This window comes from Nomascus leucogenys, chromosome 12 (assembly GCF_006542625.1).
Source record: "Nomascus leucogenys isolate Asia chromosome 12, Asia_NLE_v1, whole genome shotgun sequence".
Classification (NCBI taxonomy): domain Eukaryota; kingdom Metazoa; phylum Chordata; class Mammalia; order Primates; family Hylobatidae; genus Nomascus; species Nomascus leucogenys.
The window spans coordinates 82,072,621-82,092,859 of record NC_044392.1 but is presented as its reverse complement, the minus strand read 5'-3'; the positions used below and the strand labels follow the sequence as shown (position 1 = coordinate 82,092,859).

Here is a 20,239-nt window from a genome sequence, read left to right as displayed (position 1 = left end):
AGATGAATGCATTTGTAGTATTCACTTTTTTCAGAAATTATAACTCCTGATGGAAAAATAATTTTTAAAATACGTAATATACACATATAGCCACATACCCACACTATTCTGCCACTGAACCCAAAATAAGCTTGCAAATAAAGTTAGTATCCCTCTCTTCCTCCTCCTGAGGTGCTCACAGGCTGCTCAGTCAAGATTGGGCACTTGCAAACCACATGACCTCATGAATGCTATCTTATCATATCACAGGTTCCTCAGACTGACCACAATAACTTAAATCAGACAGGCAGCAAAGTAGCACTAAGTCTTTGACACGTACTATTGGCATGACATTTCTAGCTGTCCAGCTTGTGGGGAGTGAAAATCTGACTATCTCATGTCCACCTGCATCTGTAAGATATGGTTCATAAGAAGCACATGATTTACTGTACTATAAACTCCCAACCACAATTTAAATTTTTAGTTTTTGTAAATCTGAGAGAGCTACCTATTCATCTTTTATCAATTCCTCTTTAATTGACACTTAGTAAATTAGTGGAGCACATTTTCAATTTGAAAAACTGTCAATACTGTTATTGTTTATTTTTTAAAATAACATTATTAATTAATTTTTTAAAAAAGAGACAGGGTCTTGCTTTGTTGCCCATGCTGGTCTTGAACTCCTGGCCTCAAGTGATCCTCCTGCCTTGGCCTCCCAAAGTGCTGAGTCTACAGGCCATTGTGCCTGGCCTGTTTCTTTTAAAAACTAGTATTTTAAAATCAAACTACTTGATGTAAAAAAAAAAAAGTTTTTTAAAAATGAATTACTATATTTCAAAATCATGGTATAGTCAAAGAAATAAGACTTTTATATTTAAGAACATAGAGAATTTAAAAACAAGCGTGAGGTATTGGGTAGCTTCGTGGATAACAGTATTCAGATTGGCTCTGAAACACACCTCATATGGACCAAGACTCCAGAAGTAACACAATTCCAAACGATTTTTAAAAACACAATCAAGAAAGTAATTATATTTTATAGATTTCCTCTTGTTTGATTAAAAAAGCTTTACTTTCAGCCATTAGATCAATCTCTATGAATGTTATTTTCGGTACCACACTCTAAAAACAAACTGAGCAGTGCAAGTCTCTCTCTCACTTTGGCTTCAGGAGTGCCCCTCTCTACTGATTTTCCTCCTACTTTTCATACTAATCCTTCTCAGTCTCCTTTATGAAATCTTTACTTGACTCCAAGCCTCTGCATATATGCCTCTCTGCTTGAAATATCCTCTATTCTCCTTTTCCTGGCAATCTTTTACTCCTTCTCTAATACACAATTTAGGCAGCCCCATGATCACAGATTTTCTGACATGTTTCTAGGCCATGGTGCCATGTGGTTCTACTACAGTACTGCCCACACAAACTGCTTTTCCTTATCAGTCTAAACTTAACAACTGGAACTATGACTTTTATACATCTAACACAGCACTGGGATGGAAGGGGCTTTAGGTACCATTTAGCATAACTGCTTTGTGACCAAGAAACTGAGGCATGGCCTAAGGCAATGCCTGTGAACTAAAAGATGTTCAAATATTCACTGATTAAATGGATATATGAAGTGAACTGGCATCCTAAGGTCACCAGCTAATCAGTGACAAAGACAGAACTAGAATCCAGGTCTCCTGACTGAAGTCCACTGTTATAAAGATGATAGTTTCTCAATCACCTATAGTATGACAGAGAACAAAGACACAAAATCTGGAAACAAAACTCAACTTATCAAATGAAAAAAAATAGGCTGGGCGCGGTGGCTCACACCTGTAATCCCAGCACTTTGGGAGACCGAGGCGGGTGGATCACAAGGTCAGGACTTCAAGACCAGCCTGGCCAACATGGTGAAACCCCGTCTCTATTAAAAATATAAAAATTAACCAGGCATGGTGGCACATGCATGTAATCCCAGCTACTCAGGAGGCTGAGGCAGGAGAATCGCTTGAATCCAGGAGGCAGAGGTTGCAGTGAGCCGAGATCACGCCACTGCACTCCAACCTGGGCGACAGAGCAAGACTCCATCTCACACACACACAAAAATAACAGACTTTAAACCAACAAAGATCAAAAGAGACACAAAAGGCCATTACATAATGGTAAAGGGATCAATTCAACAAGAAGAGCTAACTATCCTAAACATGTATCACCCAATACAGGAGCACCCAGATTCATAAAGCAAGTCCTTAGAGATCTACAAAGAGACTTAGACTCCCACACAATAATAATGGGAGACTTTAACACCCCACTGTCAACATTAGATCAATGAGACAGAAAGTTAACAAGGATATCCAGGAATTGAACTCAGCTCTGCACCAAGCAGACCTAATAGACATCTACAGAACTCTCCACCTCAAATCAACAGAATATACATTCTTGTCAGCACCACATCACACTTATTCCAAAAGTGACCACATAGTTGGAAGTAAAGCACTCCTCAGCAAATGTAAAACAACAGAAATTATAACAAACTGCCTCTCAGACCACAGTGCAATCAAACTAGAACTCAGGATTAAGAAACTCACTCAAAACCGCTCAACTACATGGAAACTGAACAACCTGCTCCTGAATGACTACTGGGTAAATAACGAAATGAAGGCAGAAATAAAGATGTTCTTTGAAACCAATGAGAACAAAGACACCACATACCAGAATCTCTGGGACACATTTAAAGCAGTGTGTAGAGGGAAATTTATAGTACTAAATGCCTAGAAGAGAAAGCAGGAAAGATCTAAAATTGACACCCTAACATCACAATTAAAAGAACTACAGAAGCAAGAACAAACACATTCAAAAGCTAGCAGAAGGCAAGAAGTAACTAAGATCAGAGCAGAACTGAAGGAGACAGAGACACAAAAACCCTTCAAAAAATCAATGAATCCAGGAGCTGGTTTTTGAAAAGATCAACAAAATAGATAGACCACTAGCAAGACTCTTAGAAGAAAAGAGAGGAGAATCAAATAGACGCAATAAAAAATGATAAAGGGGATATCACCACCGATCCCACAGAAATACAAACTACCATCAGAGAATACTATCAACACCTCTATGCAAATAAACTAGAAAATCTAGAAGAAATGGATAAATTCCTGGACACATACACCCTCTCAAGACTAAATCACGAAGAAGCTGAATTGTTGAATCCCTCAATAGACCAATAACAGGCTCTGAAATTGAGGCAATAATAGCCTACCAAACAAAAAAAGTCCAGGACCAGAGAGATTCACAGCCAAATTCCACCAGAGGTACAAGGAGGAGCTGGTACCATTCCTTCTGAAACTATTCCAATCAATAGAAAAAGAGGGAATTCTCCCTAACTCATTTTATGAGGACAGCATCATCCTGATACCAAAGCCTGACAGAGACACAACAAAAAAAGAGAAAATTTTAGACCAATATCCCTGATGAACATCAATGTGAATATCCTCAATAAAATACTGGCAAACCAAATAAAGTAGCATATCACAAACCTTATCCACCATGATCAAGTGGGCTTCATCCCTGGGATGCATGGCTGGTTCAACATATGCAAATCAATAAACGTAATCCAGTATATAAACAGAACCAAAGACAAAAACCACATGATTATCTCAATAGATGCAGAAAAAGCCTTTGACAAAATTCAACAGCCCTTCATGCTAAAAACTCTCAATAAATTAGGTATTGATGGGACGTATCTCAAAATAATAAGAGCTATTTATGACAAACCCACAGCCAATAGCATACTGAATGGGCAAAAACTGGAAGCATTCCCTTTGAAAACTGGCACAAGACAGGGATGTCCTCTCTCACCACTCCTAGTCAACATAGTGTTAGAAGTTCTGGACAGGGCAATCAGGCAGGAGAAAGAAACAAAGGGTATTCAATTAGGAAGAGAGGAAGTCAAATTGTCCCTGTTTGCAGATGACATGACTGTATATTTAGAAAACCCCACTGTCTCAGCCCAAAATCTCCTTAAGCTGATAAGCAACTTCAGCAAAGTCTCAGGATACAAAATCAATGTGCAAAAATCACAAGCATTCTTATACACCAATAACAGACAAACAGCCAAATCATGAGTGAACTCCCATTCACAACTGCTTCAAAGAGAATAAAATACCTAGGAATCCAACTTACAAGGGATGTGAAGGACCTCTTCAAGGAGAACTACAAACCACTGCTCAATGAAATAAAAGAGGACACAAACAAATGGAAGAACATTCCATGCTCATGGATAGGAAGAACCAATATCATGGAAATGTCCATACTGTGCAAGGTAATTTATAGATTCAATGCCATCCTCATCAAGCTACCAATGACTTTCTTCACAGAATTGGAAAAAACTACTTTAAAGTTCATACGGAAACAAAAAAGAGCCTGCATTGCCAAGTCAATCCTAAGCCAAAAGAACAAAGCTGGAGGCATCACACCACCTGACTTCAAACTATACTACAAGGCTACAGTAACCAAAACAGCATGGTACTGGTACCAAAACAGAGATATAGACCAATGCAACAGAACAGAGCCCTCAGAAATAATACCACACATCTGCAACCATCTGCTCTGTGACAAACCTGACAAAAACAAGAAATGGGGAAAGGATTCCCTATTTAATCAATGGTGCTGGGAAAACTGGCTAGCCATATGTAGAAAGCTGAAACTGGATCCCTTCTTTACACCTTATACAAAAATTAATTCAAGATGGATTAAAGAGTTATATGTTAGACCTAAAACCATAAAAACCCTAGAAGAAAACCTAGGCAATACCATTCAGGACATAATCATGGGCAAGGACTTCATGTCTAAAACACCAAAAGCAATGGCAACAAAAGCCAAAATTGACAAATGGGATCTAATTAAACTAAGGAGCTTCTGCACAGCAAAAGAAACTACTATCAGAGTGAACAGGCAACCTACAGAATGGGAGAAAATTTTGGCAATCTACTCATCTGACAAAGGGCTAATATCCAGAATCTACAAAGAACTCAAACAAATTTACAAGAAAAAAACAAACAACCCCATTACAAAGTGGGCAAAGGATATGAACAGACACTTCTCAAAAGGAGACATTTATGCAGCCAACAGACACATGAAAAAATGCTCATCATCACTGGTCATCAGAGAAATGCAAATCAAAATCATAATGAGACACCATCTCACACTAGTTAGAATGGTGATCATTAAAAAGTCAGGAAACAACAGGTGCTGGAGAGGATGTGGAGAAATAGGAACACTTTTACACTGTTGGTGGGACTGCAAACTAGTTCAACCATTGTGGAAGACAGTGTGGCAATTCCTCAAGGATCTAGAAGTAGAAATACCATTTGACCCAGCTATCCCATTACTGGGTATATACCCAAAGGATTATAAATCATGCTGCTATAAAGACACATGCACACGTATGTTTACTGCAGCACTATTCACAATAGCAAAGAGTTGGAACCAACCCAAATGTCCATCAATGATAGACTGGATTAAGAAAATGTGGCACATATACACCATGGAATACTATGCAGCCATAAAAAACAATGAGTTCATGTCCTTTATAGGGACATGGATGAAGCTGGAAACCACCATTCTGAGCAAACTATCGCAAGGACAAAAAACCAAACACCGCATGTTCTCACTCATAGGTGGGAATTGAACAATGAGAACACCTGGACACAGGAAGGGGAACATCACACACTAGGGCCTGTCATGGGGTGGAGGGAGGGGGAGGGATAGCATTAGGAGATATATCTAATGTAAATGAGGAGTTAATGGGTGCAGCACACCAACATGGCACATGTATGCAAATGTAACAAACCTGCACGTTGTGCACATGTACCCTAGAACTCAAAGTATAATTAAAAATATATATATATATTAAGGCAGGTGGATCACAAGTTCAGGAGATCGAGACCATCCTGGCTAACAACAGTGAAACCCTGTCTCTACTAAAAACACAAAAAATTAGCCAGGCGTGGTGGCCGGCGCCTGTAGTCCCAGCTACTTGGGAGGCTGAAGCAGGAGAATGGCGTGAACCCGGGAGGCGGAGCTTGCAGTGAGCCAAGATCTGGCCACTGCATTCCAGCCTGGGCAAAAAAATATATATAAATAAAACAAACAAACAAAAAAAAAGATATGTTCAATTAACTTAAAATATACTCTTTGAAGTTCTCAACAGATTAAGAAAATCAATATTCAGGAAGAATATAATTAATTTAATTAATAAAATGATTTAACAGATACATATTAAGAAAAATAAAATAAAATAAGAAAACCCCAAAATCCAGAATTAAGATTAAGAACCAGATAAATTGTATTAATTTCTTTTTTCTTTTCTTTCTTTCTTTTTTTTTGAGACTTGGTCTCATTCTGTTACCCAGGCTGGAGTTCAGTGGCATGATCTTGGCTCACTGCAACCTCACCCTCCTGGGTCAAGTGACCCTCTCACTTCAGCCTCCCAAGTAGCTGGGACTACAGGTGCACACCACCACACCCAGCTAATTTTTGTAGAGACAGGGTTTCTCCATGTTGCTCAGGCTGATCTTGAACTCCTGAGTGATCCACCTGCCTCTGCCTCCCTAAGTGCTGGGATTACAGGCATGAGCCACTGTGCTCGGCAACTGCATGAATTTCTATTCCTCCCCCTTCTCCATTTTATGGATGTGCTTAGAAGTACTGACATGATAATGGAAGAAAAAAGTGGGAGTTAGATGAAGAGTAAGAATAATCAGCTTTTGAATGAATGGAAAAAAATTTAAAAATGAACACTCAAGCCCTAAAACCAGAGTAAGTTCACAAGATTTTAAAACTGTAGCTCATTTTAGCATCCCGTATATCAACTTAAATGACACATTTGAGCACATCCTATTAGTATCACTCAAATGATAAATATGCTTAATACTACAGTTATGCTAAAAGTTTACATATAATTACAATGGTTTTAGATGTTTATATTTCATTTTCTCATGTCTGGGATCTAATAAGAGTATGTTACTAGTACGGTCTCTTCCTGGGAATGCTAAAAGAAAGAGAAGTCTCTTTCACCCTTACTGAATTAAATCTGCTTAAGAATTGCTGTAAAAAACTATAAAACCTGTCACTACAGGCTTGATAGTTAGCTCCATTTCCTTCAAAAAAATGCTTATCACCATCTGCCTTTATTTTTCATAAACCCTTGACTTCCAGTTTCCCTTGAAGTGGTTTCTCATTATTTATATTTCCATTCCAATTGTCAAAGAGTAATTGTTGGGACCATCTCTTCCGAAATTTACTGATAAGTAGGCCGGGCACGGTGGCTCACGCTTGTAATCCCAGCACTTTGGGAGGCCGAGGCGGGCGGATCACGAGGTCAGGAGATCGAGACCATGGTGAAACCCCGTCTCTACTAAAAAATACAAAAAATTAACCGGGCGTGGTGGCGGGCGCCTGTAGTCCCAGCTACTCGGAGAGGCTGAGGCAGGAGAATGGCGTGAACCTGGGAGGCGGAGCTTGCAGTGAGCCGAGATTGCACCACTGCACTCCAGCCTGGGCGACAGAGCGAGACTCCATCTCAAAAAAAAAAAAAAAAAAAAAAAAGAAATTTACTGATAAGTATTAATAAACAGTTTTTCAGTTTTTTGGCTACATTTGAAATCTAGCTCTACTCATGTAATGTAAAGTACTATTAAAAAACTTGCCATCTAGTGCCAGGAAACACAGATGTGTTCAAGGACTAATGGGGCTGTAGAAAAAAAAAAAGACACTGGAGCCAGCTTCAAAGAGTTCCCACTGGCCAAATTTGGGACAATATGAACACCAAGAGAACTGACTGAATTCATGAGTTCAGACTACCATGCCAGGACTTTCAAAAGACCCTAAGAAATATAAGGCTGAATAAGATAATCTTTGCTGTCAAGAAATTCACAATTCAGCTTGACTCTGAACATCAGAGAGGATATAACAACCATTAATTAGAATAAATGAAATCAAGTGCTGTGTTATCTCCCATTTCTGAACTATTAAGTACTCTCTATCAGTGCCAACCATATAGTCTTTATCAAATTAACTTTTCCACTTTTCCCCACCAAACTAAAAGTTCCTTGAGAGTGGGGCTACTCTTCTCATTGTGTCTAGGACAATGTTAGAAAAAATTCCATCTAATGCAGCTTAATATCCAAGACTGACTTCACAATTCCACCTGGTTCTGTTTCTTGACCAGTGTGATGTATCCCTTGAAGATATTTATTTGGTCCTCTGAGTACCAGATTCAAATCCCTTGTTTTACATTGACTCTGTATTCTTTAAGTTGGCTGCTCACTCGAATTTTTTCCTAAAAATCTCTTAACAAACCCTCTGGAGGCATATCCTACTTTAGTTAATATTCCTAACAGGCTTCCTTATTTGGTTTCTTACATTTTTAAAGTTCGAATATTTTTCCTCACCTGGTTTTTAATTGCGATTTTTTTCTTTTCTAGGTGGTTTCCTTATCTAGCATCTTATCCCTCTCCTACTAGATCTTTGTGTTCATGTTTTCATTAATTAACTCCAGTTTCTTAATGAAATTACTATCATTGAGAGGCATGTGTTTTCATTAACAAGTTAAAAAAATTTTTTCTTTTTTTACCCATTGCAGGAATTACATACACAGATGCATAAAACAGGTAGAACACCAATTATACTTTATGAATATAACATAAAACTGAAAAGTGGTCTAAAAGTCTTGAATAAAGTAAGGTATCCTGTGTGGGATTATTTATTTAGAGACAGGGTTTCACTCTGTCACCCAGGCTGGAATGCAGTGGTACAATCTCGGCTCACTGAAACCTCTGCCTCCCAGGCTCAAGAGATCTTCCCACTTCAGCCTCCCAAGTAGCTGGAACTACAGGGGCATGCCACTACACCTGGCTAATTTTTGCATTTTTTTTTTTTTTTTGAGACAGAGTCTCACTCTGTCACCCAGGCTGGAGTGCAGTGGCACAATCTCGGCTCACTGCAACCTCTGCCTCCTGGGTTCAAGTGATTCTCCTGCCTCGCCTCTCCAGTAGCTGGGATTACAGGCGTGCACCACTACGCCCGGCTAATTTTTGTATTTTTAGTAGAGACAGGCTTTCACCATGTTGGTCAGGCTGTTCCCGAACTCCTGATCTTGTGATCCCTCTGCCTTGGCCTCCCAAAGTGCTGGGATTACAGGAGTGAGCCACCACGCCCAGCCAATTTTTGTTATTTTTTTGGTAGAGGGTTTTGCCATATTGCCCAGGTTGGTCTCAAACTCCTGGGCTCACGCAATCAGCCAACCTCCGTCTCACATAGTGGTGGAATCACAGGTGTGAGCCACCATGCCCTGCCCCTGCACGTGATTATTACAGTTTTTCCCAGACTACAGTATGTTATACATTCTTTTAAATGGCAAGAAATACATGGAGAAACATATTGCCTTGGAGATTTAAAAAAGTTAATCTGGAAACATTGGTGGAAGTTTGCCACCTGCTAAACTTCAAACTCTTTAAACAGAATGCTTTTAAGAGCAAAGCTAATTTGTGTCTTTGAATAAGCTTGTATTTCCTAAACAAGAGGCATGTATGAATTGGATTGACTTTTTGTCAAGTTCTGTGTTTCTCAAAACATCAAATATGGCTAGGAAATCTCAGTTTCCTGTTTTCAGAAAGTCATCAAATATTTAAAAGCTACAATGCTAGTAGCACCAAATGGAAATTGAAGCAGAATCTGAATGTCAAGTTGGACAAATTCTGCAGTCTTAGATAGAAGTGCAGAAGCTGCTGCAGAAAGAAAAATAAAGAATATGAGCTATGAGTAGATTTTTACTAACTAGATGTTAGGTTCTCATCTGAGAGAAGCAATTCAATTTAATTCAATTAAACAAATGCTTACAGAACTCCTACTATGTTTAATATGTCACCATTAAATGGGCCAGCAGCATCACGGTAGGGTAGTGGGATGCAGTAGATCAGAAGACAGAATGCCCAGGCATGAGTTCCATCTCAGCTACGAACTAGCTTTGTAACTGTGGGTAAGTCCCTTAACCAGGGCCTCAGCTTCCTCATTTATCAAATGAAAAACAAGATAAATTTTAAGTACACTTCTGGTTTAAAAAATATGATTCTTAAATCTCAGCTTTAAGTATTTTACATAGCGCTATTGTTCCAAATATAAAAATCTGCACAATAATTTCTAAAATGGACTTCAAATAAGATAAACTGCTTATCCAAGATAAAACAGAACATATAAGAGGAAAAGGAGTAATAGCTACTCATTTAAAGAAGTCATTAAGAATGAGTTTTTGCTGGGCACAGTAATTGATGCCTGTAATCCCAGCACTTTCAGAGGCCAAGACAGGGAGATCCCTTGAGCCCAGGAGTTCCAGACCAGCCTGGGCAACACAGTGAGACCCTGTCTCTACAAAAACAAAAACAAAAACAAACAAACAAACCCAGGTGCCCTCTTGCACACCTGTAGTCCCAGCTACTCAGGAGGCTGAGGTTGGAGGATCACTTGAGCTCAGCAGGTTGAGGCTGCAGTGAGCGGTGATGGCACCATTGCACTCCAGCTGGGCCACAGAGCAAGACCTTGTCTCCAGAAAAAAGAAAGAAAAGAATGGGTTTTTAAAATATAAGTGGAGGCTGTAAGATTAAAAAGCAGTGTACTCATTTGACGGGCTTAAAGCAATTTTCACAGAATGGCAAATACAATCTTTCATTATTTACATGGAACCTTCTGGGTAGGGGGATAAAAACCCTATTTACTTGGTTGTATGAGATCCTGAAACTTCTGCATGATACTTTACACTGCTCTAATTAGAGAAAGAACAAATTTAAGGGAATAATTTCTTTTATTAAGAAGCTGCCACACTGGGAAAACTAATACTTTCTATTATAAAAATACGCAGGATAGCTTGTAACTCCAAACACTGAAGTTTTTCTTAAACATTAAAATTTTCTTAAAAGTTAAAATTCACTCACCAGTACAAATAGATAGCACTGTTTTTAATTCTTATTTCTGTTTCTAGAAGTAGACTATTGTTGTCAATGAAGTTTTACAGTAAGAATGTCAATTCTCTTCTTGAGTACCACTCTGTAAACTAGATAACATACTTGGAGCTTTGTGTTACCTAAAAGGAAATAAAGACTGGTAGAAATAGAAATAAGAATAAACATGGCTGGGCGTGGTGGCTCATGCTTGTAATTCTAGCATTTTAGGAAGCCGAGGGGCGCAGACTGCCTGAGCTCAGGAGTTCAAGACCAGCCTGGGCAACACGGTGAAACCCTGTGTCTGCTAAAATACAAAAAATTAACCAGGTGTGGCGGCATGTGCCTGTAGCCCCAGCTACTTAGGAGGCTGAGGCAGGAGAATCACTCGAACCTAGGAGTCGGAAGTTGCAGTGAGCCGAGACTGTGCCACTGCAATCCAGCCTGGGTGACAGAGTGAAACTCTTGTTTCAAAAAAAAAAAAAAAAAAAAAGGAATAAGCATGAAGTTAAATAAACCAAAAAACAGTATCATTCAGTATGAAATAAAGAAAAAAAAATAGCTGCCAACAACTACAGAACCAGATGACTAAGTTCTTTTCTACCTTTAGTATTTTAGTTTTAATCCCTAGATGAAGAGCAGTGCTGAATGAGCCTTAAAAAGATCTTATTAACCACTTTTTTTTTTTTTTTTTGAGATGAAGTCTTGTTCTGTCGCCCTACCTGGAGTGCAGTGGTGTGATCTTGGCTCACTGCAACCTCCGCCTCCCTGGGTTCAAGCAATTCTCCTGCCACAGCCTCCCCAGTAGCTGAGATTATAGGTGCATACCACCACGCCTGGCTAATTTTTGTATTTTTAGTAGAGACGGGGTTTCACCATGTTGGCCGGCCTGGTCTCAAACTCCTGACCTTGTGATTCACCCGCCTCGGCCTCCCAAAGTGTTGGGATTACAGGCGTGAGCCACTGCTTTAAATAGAAAAATACAAGAATAAGGAAAAAAAAAATCCAAAGAAATATAAGAGGACATATAGTAAGTTCTCACTTAAAGTTTTCTATAGGTTCTTGGAAACTGTCATTTTAAGTGAGATGACATATAAAGAAACCAAATTTTTCCCCTCATCATTATAAACAAAATGACATTATTCATGGACATGTTATATGTCTTTCACTCTGAAGTCTCAGTTTCCAAGAACCTATTGACAATGTTAAGTGAGGACTTAATGTATTGTGATCTGATTGTTAAAGTTCCTTATTTCAAAAATTCCAGTTTAGTAACAAAATGAGTATATGTATTAAAAACTACATTAAGAACATCTAGGACATTAAAAATACTTTTTGATATATATTTAATTAAATCCATAGCTCAGGTTTATATAAGCAGATAATCAGAATTTAAAAACTTAGGGAATATTCACTTAATTTTTTTCTTACACTTTTATTTTTTTTTTAGAGTTAGGGTCTCACTGTCACCTAGGCTGGAGTGCAGTGGCATGATCTTAGCTCACTGCAACCTCAAACTCCTGGGTTGAGAGCAATCCTCCTGCCTCAGTCTCCCAAGTAACTAGAACTACAAGGCCCACACTACCATTCCTGTCTATATAAACATTTTCTAAGTCAAACTTCAGTAAGGGCTTTATTTAGATTTCTTTTTATTTACTCAAATTCCTAATCACCTACTTAAAAAAAGATTCCTGTGACACGTAATTTAACTTAGAAAAATTGCCTTCCCAACAAAAAAGACAGGATGACAGAAGACCTTCTGGGTAGTAGAAACCAATACAATGATTATTCCTAGAAAGTAAGTTGGTTTTACCTGCCTGACTTTTATTTTGTTTATAGCACACCAAAATAGTTCTTTTTTTTTTTTCCAGCTTTGTCTTGAAATAGCTTACATTTCTCTTTTTTCTTTTTTTTTTTTTTTTTTTTTGAGACAGAGTCTCTGTGGCCCAGGCTGGAGTGCAGTGGTGAGATCCTGGCTCACTGCAACCTCTGCCTCCCAGGTTTAAGCCATTCTCGTGCTTCAGCTTCCTGAGTAGCTGGGGTTACAGGCGTGCACCACCATGTCCTGCTAATTTTTGTATTTTTTATTTATTTATTTTTAGTAGAGATGGGCTTTAGCCATGTTGGCCAGGCTAGTCTCAAACTCCTGACCTTAGATGATCTGCCTGCCTCAGCCTCTCAGAGTGCTGGGATAACAGGCACGAGCCACCATGCCAGGCTATTTCTCTAATTTCTTCAGGAAGGGTGTTTCAGTCAGTACTATTTAGTGATAGAACATTTCTCCTTTCAAGTTCTTTCTTAAATCATCCATTGTTCTCTGACAAATCATAAAAAATTCCGAAGAAATCTTTTTTTTTTTTTCTTGAGACAGGGTCTCACTGTGTCGCCCAGCCTGGAGCGCAGTGGTGTGATCTCTGCTCACTGCAACCTCTGGTTCCCAGGCTCAAGCAATCCTCCCACCTCAGCTTCCCAAGTAGCTGGGACTACAGGCACGCACCACCACGCCCAGCTAATTTTTGTATATATATATATATATATTTTTTTTTTTTTTTTTTTTTTTTTTTTTTTTTTTTTGTAGAGACAGGGTTTCTCCATGTTGGCCAGGCTAGTGTCAAACTCCTGACCTCAAGTGATCCACCTGCTTCAGCCCCGCAAAGTGCTGGGATTATAGGCGTGAGCCTCAGTGTCTGGCCAAGAAATCTGTCTTAGTAAGTTTATTCTTCAGAAGGATCAGGGAAGTTTAAAATCTAATTTAAATAACTACGCTGAAATGATCCCTTCCTCCTTCTGGGACTCCTGTGTCTTCATACTCTCCAGTTTCCCACCTATTTCCCTGCTGGTTTTGGTCCTCTCCTGGCTCTCTTGACCCTAAAGCTTGGGAGAACTTTAGAACTTGCTCCTGGACACCCTTCTCTTTATATATGAATGCCATTTATATGCCAGTGATGGCTACACCTATTTTTAGCCCTGACCTCTCTTCAGAATTTCAGACTCACATATCCACTGCCTATCTGGTATCTTCAGTTGTAGTAAGGAATCTCAACCTTACTACAAACCTTAGCATAAAAATAGAGCTCTTGTTTACCTTTCTCTATGCTGGTCAATGGCACCAACCAACCATTCACTCAATTACTCAAGCCAAAACTCTCTGGAGCCAATGAATGTTTTTCGTTATGAGATAAACATACTTCTAACACAGCCACATTACATTTCCACTTCTTCCATCCTTCTAAGCCATGTTTGATCTTATCCGGATCATAGTAACAGACTCCTGATGAATTTCCCTGTTCTCACTCTTTCTCTTCTACAATCAGTTCACTGTACAGCAGGCAGAGCAAATGAAATCATAAAATTTTCTGTATGAAACTATCCAAAGAAGGCAGGCATGGTGGTGCAGCCCTGTAGTCCCAGCTACTCAGGAAGTTAGGTGGAAGGATCACTTGAGCCCAGGAGTCAGAGGCCAGCCTGAGCAACATAGTGAGACCTCCATCTCTTAAAAAAAAAGAAAAAAAAAAAAGCAAAACAAAATAAAACAAAAAACCCGAACAACCCCAACCAAAAAAACCCCTAACAACAACAAACATCCAAAGGCTTTCCACTATACACCCTGGTTTACAAAGTACTATACAGTTGTCCCTCGGTATCTGTAGGAGAATGGGTCCAGGATGTCCCAAGGATACTAAAACCCATGGATGCTCAAGTCCCTGATATCAAATGGCATATTTGCATATAACCTATGCCTGACTTCCTGTATACTTCATCTCTAGATAACTTGTAATACCTAATACAATGTTAATGCAATATAAACTGTTATACCGTATTGTTTAGGGAATAATGATAAGGAAAAAAATTTGTAGATGTTCAGTACAGATACAGATGCAATAGTCTTTTAAAAATATTTTTGATCCATGGTTGGTTGAATCCACTGATGCAAAATCCATGAATACAACAGAGGACTAATTGCAATCTGACCTCACTTGCCTCTCTAATTTTATCTTACATCATTTTTCCTACCCTTCACTATACTCCAGCCACACTAGTATTGTTTCTCAAAATGACCATTTCATTTTCTTCTAGGGTCTTTGGGCTAGTTGTTTCTTCTGTCTGGAATGCTCTTTCCACTGATTTTCACATATTAAGAGAATTCTGGCTGGGCACAGTGGCTCACGCCTGTAATCCCAGCACTTTGGGAGGCTGAGGCGGGCAGATCACAAGGTTAGGAGTTCGAGACCAGCCTGGTCAACATGGTGAAACTCCGTCTCTACTAAAAAAAAATACAAAAATTAGCCAGGCATGGTGGTGTGTGCCTATAACCCTAGCTACTCGGGAGGCTGAGGCAGGAGAATTGCTTGAACCCGGGAGGCAGAGGTTGCAGTGAGCTGAGATCGCGCCACTGCACTCCAGCCTGGGAGACAGAGCAAGACTCCATCTCAAAAAAAAAAAAAAAGCTTCTTGGCATTTCCATACAACTTATATGTGACCTCATCTGCAAAACCTTTCACAAACATCATTTTTTCATTAGAAACATTTTCACAAAGTACCTACTACATGCCAACATTGTTCTATATACTGGGGGAAAAGTACTTAATCTCATTAATAATCAAAGAAATGCACATTAAAACCATAATGAGAAATCTCTTCATAGTCACAGAATGGCTAAAATAAGAAAGACTGACAATTTCACATGTTGATGAGGATGTAGAACAGTAAGAACTTTCTTCACTGCTTATAGACAGTATAAACTGGCATAAATCACTTAAAGCAATGTTCTTAATAGACCAACTGGAAATAATCCAAATGTTCACCAACACAGTAGATGAATAAATCATGGTATATTTATACAAAGGAAAATTATACAGTGATGAAAATGACCAACCTACAGCTACATTTTAAAATGACAAAGTAAAATCTCACAATGTTGAGCAAAAGAAGCAAGACACAAAAGAATATATACTGCAAGAAGCCATTTATATAAAGTTCAAAAAGTTAAACTACTGTATTAGAAGTCTGAGATCATGGTTACCTTTGGTTAGAAGGGAGAGAGTATGGGTTGAAAGAGTATGAACAGGGCTCTGGGGTCTATCTCCTGGACCTAGGTAGTACCTACATGAGTGTGATCATTTTGTAAATATTAATTTTCAGCCATGATAACATTTGAGGGATTCAGGATCTTACATATAATCTTTACTATTTGTGTGTATTTATTATAATTTTTTTTTTTTTAGACGGAGTCTCGCTCTGTCAGCCAGGCTGGAGTGCAGTGGCGCGATCTCTGCTCACTGCAAGCTCCGCCTCCCAGATTCATGCCATTCAAATGTTAAGGATAATAACCAGGGAACTCACACTAGGTCTCCTTTGTGAGGAAGCAATGGAGAACTTGTTATTTAATCTTAGTATCAGGAATAGATGTGGCTCTTCTAGCTAATTGGTCTGTTTTCATCATATACACTCTGAAATGTTTAAGTGACCAGGTTTTCTTTTGTGTTGGCTGCTAAAAGCCTTAGAGCCAAATCTGAGGCTCACTTATAGGAAAGAAATATTTTGATGGTAAGCGTTTTTATAATGGTCTTATTCATGCTTCCATATTATATTTCTACAGTTTTTTTCTTCCCTTTTTCTCCCAAAATTGTAGTTTATTATTTTGTAGCAGTTGCAAATTTCCTTAATTCTCAATCCCCCAAATTTCAAAACAAATTAAACTGAGCCACATCTAAGATTTACTGTTTTTGTTTGTTTTGTTTCTTCTTCATTTAGAATTAACTCTTAGACTGACTACTTCCAGGAGGTACTACCCAAAACATACAGACTTTAACTGAAGGGTGTAATACCAGGAAAGGGTAATGTCTAAACTTTTTCCTTTGAGGTTTAAATTCATTTAGCGGTCAAAATTTCTCTTTCTTCTTCTTTTTAAACAAATGAAGGTTATACTACCCTCTCAAATCTCATCACTGTGAATAAACATTATTTTATAAATAATTCAAAACAAGAAATAACAATTCCATTAGTGTTTAGCCAAGTATTATCATTAAAATAGAAAATAATAAAGGATAAGAAAATTGACCTTGAGCCAGATTAACATATCTCTCTAATCAAAACATATTAGTTTAAATACTTTAAATTACTCAGTATAGTACTTAGTAAAACTGAAAATTTTGTGAGTTGAATCTCACAGATTCAAGGTACTGCCAGTTTAAAAAGCATTCAGATACTAAGAAATCTGTTAACTGATATTAGGCAAGTATCCTTTTTTGCAATCTCAGTAATACCACCATGAGGGGTAAAAGAAGACAAGAGTAAAAAGACTTCCCTCTGCATGCAACGGTAAATACCACAAATCTATTCTATAGGTATAAGCAAAATTTTAGTTTAGTTAAAGTAACTTTGACATCTATGCAAACTATCAAGAGTTTTTACACCACAATAAAAAAAATTTGCCATGAAAATATTAACTGATCATTCCAGCTCATGCTAATGAGGTTAAGGGGAAATAAATCCCCAATATTAGAACAGAAGATCCTTGCTAAAAAGACAATTGTCAAAAATGTTATTAATTATAACCAATAATTCACAGAAGATATTCAGCATGAAAGTGTCAGTCTTATAACCAGTAATAAAGTGTTGTTACAATACAGAGGAAGGAAGAAAGAAATATGTGAAGATCAAAATTTATCACTTACCTCATGATTCAGCTCTGCTATCTGATCTTTCAGTTCCCTAATATACTGGTTAGAATCAGACTTGTTAAGCTGTCCTTGAAGCTTTCCTTCTTCTTTCTGTTTTGTGGCAAAACAACAAAGCAAAAACAAGAGGCAATTTTTCACAGCATGTACTCAAATATTTCAAGGTATAGGAAAAGCATAGGCACATACCCTTTAATCACCTGAATTCTGAACAAATCCATTCTCAAACTACCTCTGACAAACAATTCATAGTGAACTATGCTTTTATTTATTTATTTATTTATTTATTTAATTTATTTATTTAGAGACAGAGTTTCGCTCTTGTTGCCCAGGCTGGATGGAGTGCAACGGTGCCATCTCGGTACACCGCAACCTCTGCCTCCCGGGTTCAAGCAATTCTCTTGCCTCAGCCTCTAGAGTAGCTGGGATTAACCGGCAGATGCCACCATGCCTGGCTAATTTTGTATTTTTAGTAGAGACAAGGTTTCTCCACGTTGGTCAGGCTGGTCTCAAACTTCTGACCTCAGGTGTGATTATTTCTTTAAAAATGCTTAATAAAGGTTGTTTACAATAAATACAATTTATAAAATATATCTTTTGAATGAGTCTCAGAAATCAGTAATTGAATGGATCTACTGATGAAAAAATTACCCTAGAATTTCAAAGTAATTTATCTAGTTATTTTGAGGGCAGATGATTCTCTATTCATACCGTAAGGGATTCAACACTTAGTCAAGAAGATGGCAAGCTTCCCATATTCTTTCATTCTTGGGAATCTGCTTTTGCTTAGGGAACAGAAAAGGGGGGAAAAAAGGTTGTCCAAATCTCTCTAAAAAGGGGAGGACAACTTTGAGTCTCCTCTGTTTAATTAGCTCTCGATGTGTCCTAGATACAGCTGATTAAAAGCTGCTTCTGATCCTAAGAGTTTGTTTCAGGTGAGCATTGGGACTATTTTCTAGGGATACAGATGGGTAAAGAGAGGCACTTTTTCTTATACCACCTGAAAACAAACATAAATTATTTTTCAGATAAAGATTTTTTTTTTTTTTTTTTTTTTTTTTTTTGAGATGGACTCTCGCTGTCACCCAGGCTGGAGTGCAATGGCGCAATTTTGGCTCATTGCAACCTCTGCCTCTTGGGTTCAAGCAATTCTCCTGCCTCAGCCTCCTGAGTAGTTGGGATTACAGGCGCCCAGCACTGCGTCTGGCTAATTTTTGTATTTTTAGTAGAGACGGGGTTTCACCATGTTGGCCAGGCTGGTTTCGAACTCCTGACCTCAGGTGATTCGCCCACTTCGGTCTCCCCAAGTGCTGAGATTATAGGCATGAGCCACCATGACTGGCCTAGATAAAGAGCTTATTAAACAGTGAAAGTAGAATTGTTTTTGATGTCTCCAGATTATTTATAATTAGGAAGCCATGTGTTGATGCTTAAAATGTTAAGCAGCTCTGATCCGGAGCCATCTACTGAAACTACTGAGTAACTCCTGATACCAAAAGAGTATGGGCTTACTTTTAACAGTTGCCAATCGCCCAGTTTCCTTCCATGGAGACAACCATTGTTAACAGTTTTTTGGTGTAGTCTTTCCATGATATTTTACACATATATAATCAAACACACATGAATACATGCACACGTTTATCCATACTACAGACACTATGTGTGCTACTCTGTACTTTGCTATTATCTCTCAGTAATACAACTTGAAGATCATTCAATATAAGTACATATGGAGCAGAAAGATACACATTCTGACTTTAGAGAGCTTTGAAATCCCTGTAAAAGTTACCTTAGTAATATCCAAGTATTTACAGGTTTTTTTTTAAAAGCAGGTTTAAAACATGTCTTACAATTACCTTGAGAGAAATGGGTTGCTGTGAAAAGCATTTGTCAATGTGGAGATTCCTCCTATCTTTAAAATCACAGTCAGAAGGGACCTTGAACATCCTCTGACTTAGTCCTCTGACTGAAGTCAACTCTACCCCCCAACTTCATCCTACATACTGTATACTACTACTGTATATCATTGGCAGGAAGTACCAAATAGAACTGTTCTAGCAACAGGCTGGGCGCGGTGGCTCATGCCTGTACTCCCAGTACTTCGGGAGGCCGAGGCAGGTGGATCACCTGAGGTCAGGAATTTGAGACCAGCCTGGCCAACATGGTGAAACCCTGTCTCTGCTAAAAACACAAAAGATTAGCCAGGCGTGGTAGCGTGTGCCTGTAAGGCAGGAGAATCGCTTGAACCTGGGAGGCAGAGGTTGCAGTGAGCTGAGATTGCGCCACTGCATTCCAGCCCGGGCAAAAGAAAAAAGAAATGTTCTAGCGACAGAGTGGGTAGTACTCCTATAGAGTCGAGCATCTTTCCAACAAGACTGCTGTTCTGTGTTAACTGTCCTTCCTACCCAAATTGCATCTCTAACTACCCTTAGTTTGTTCTTCAACTCCTTTCATCGACTTATTCCTATGAACTCCGTTTTTTGTTTGTTTTGCTTTGTTCTCTTTCTTTTGACAATCTGTCTTAAAAACCTTTTACTAGAATATGGCCTGCTGAAGTGGTTTAGTGTAATTTATATTTGCATAGATATAAAAGCCCAACTACAG

General features: G+C 38.5%; 1 protein-coding gene across 2 annotated transcripts in view; it reads right to left on the bottom strand.

The window, feature by feature from the left end:
• EVI5 (ecotropic viral integration site 5) overlaps nt 1-20,239 on the bottom strand; it is a 275,206-nt gene that overhangs the window by 30,953 nt on the left and 224,014 nt on the right. For both annotated transcript variants that reach the window (XM_030825042.1, XM_030825043.1), the window contains exon 19: nt 17,633-17,728. In XM_030825042.1, coding sequence (XP_030680902.1) covers nt 17,633-17,728 — 96 coding nt within the window. The remainder of the gene's footprint in view (nt 1-17,632; nt 17,729-20,239) is intronic.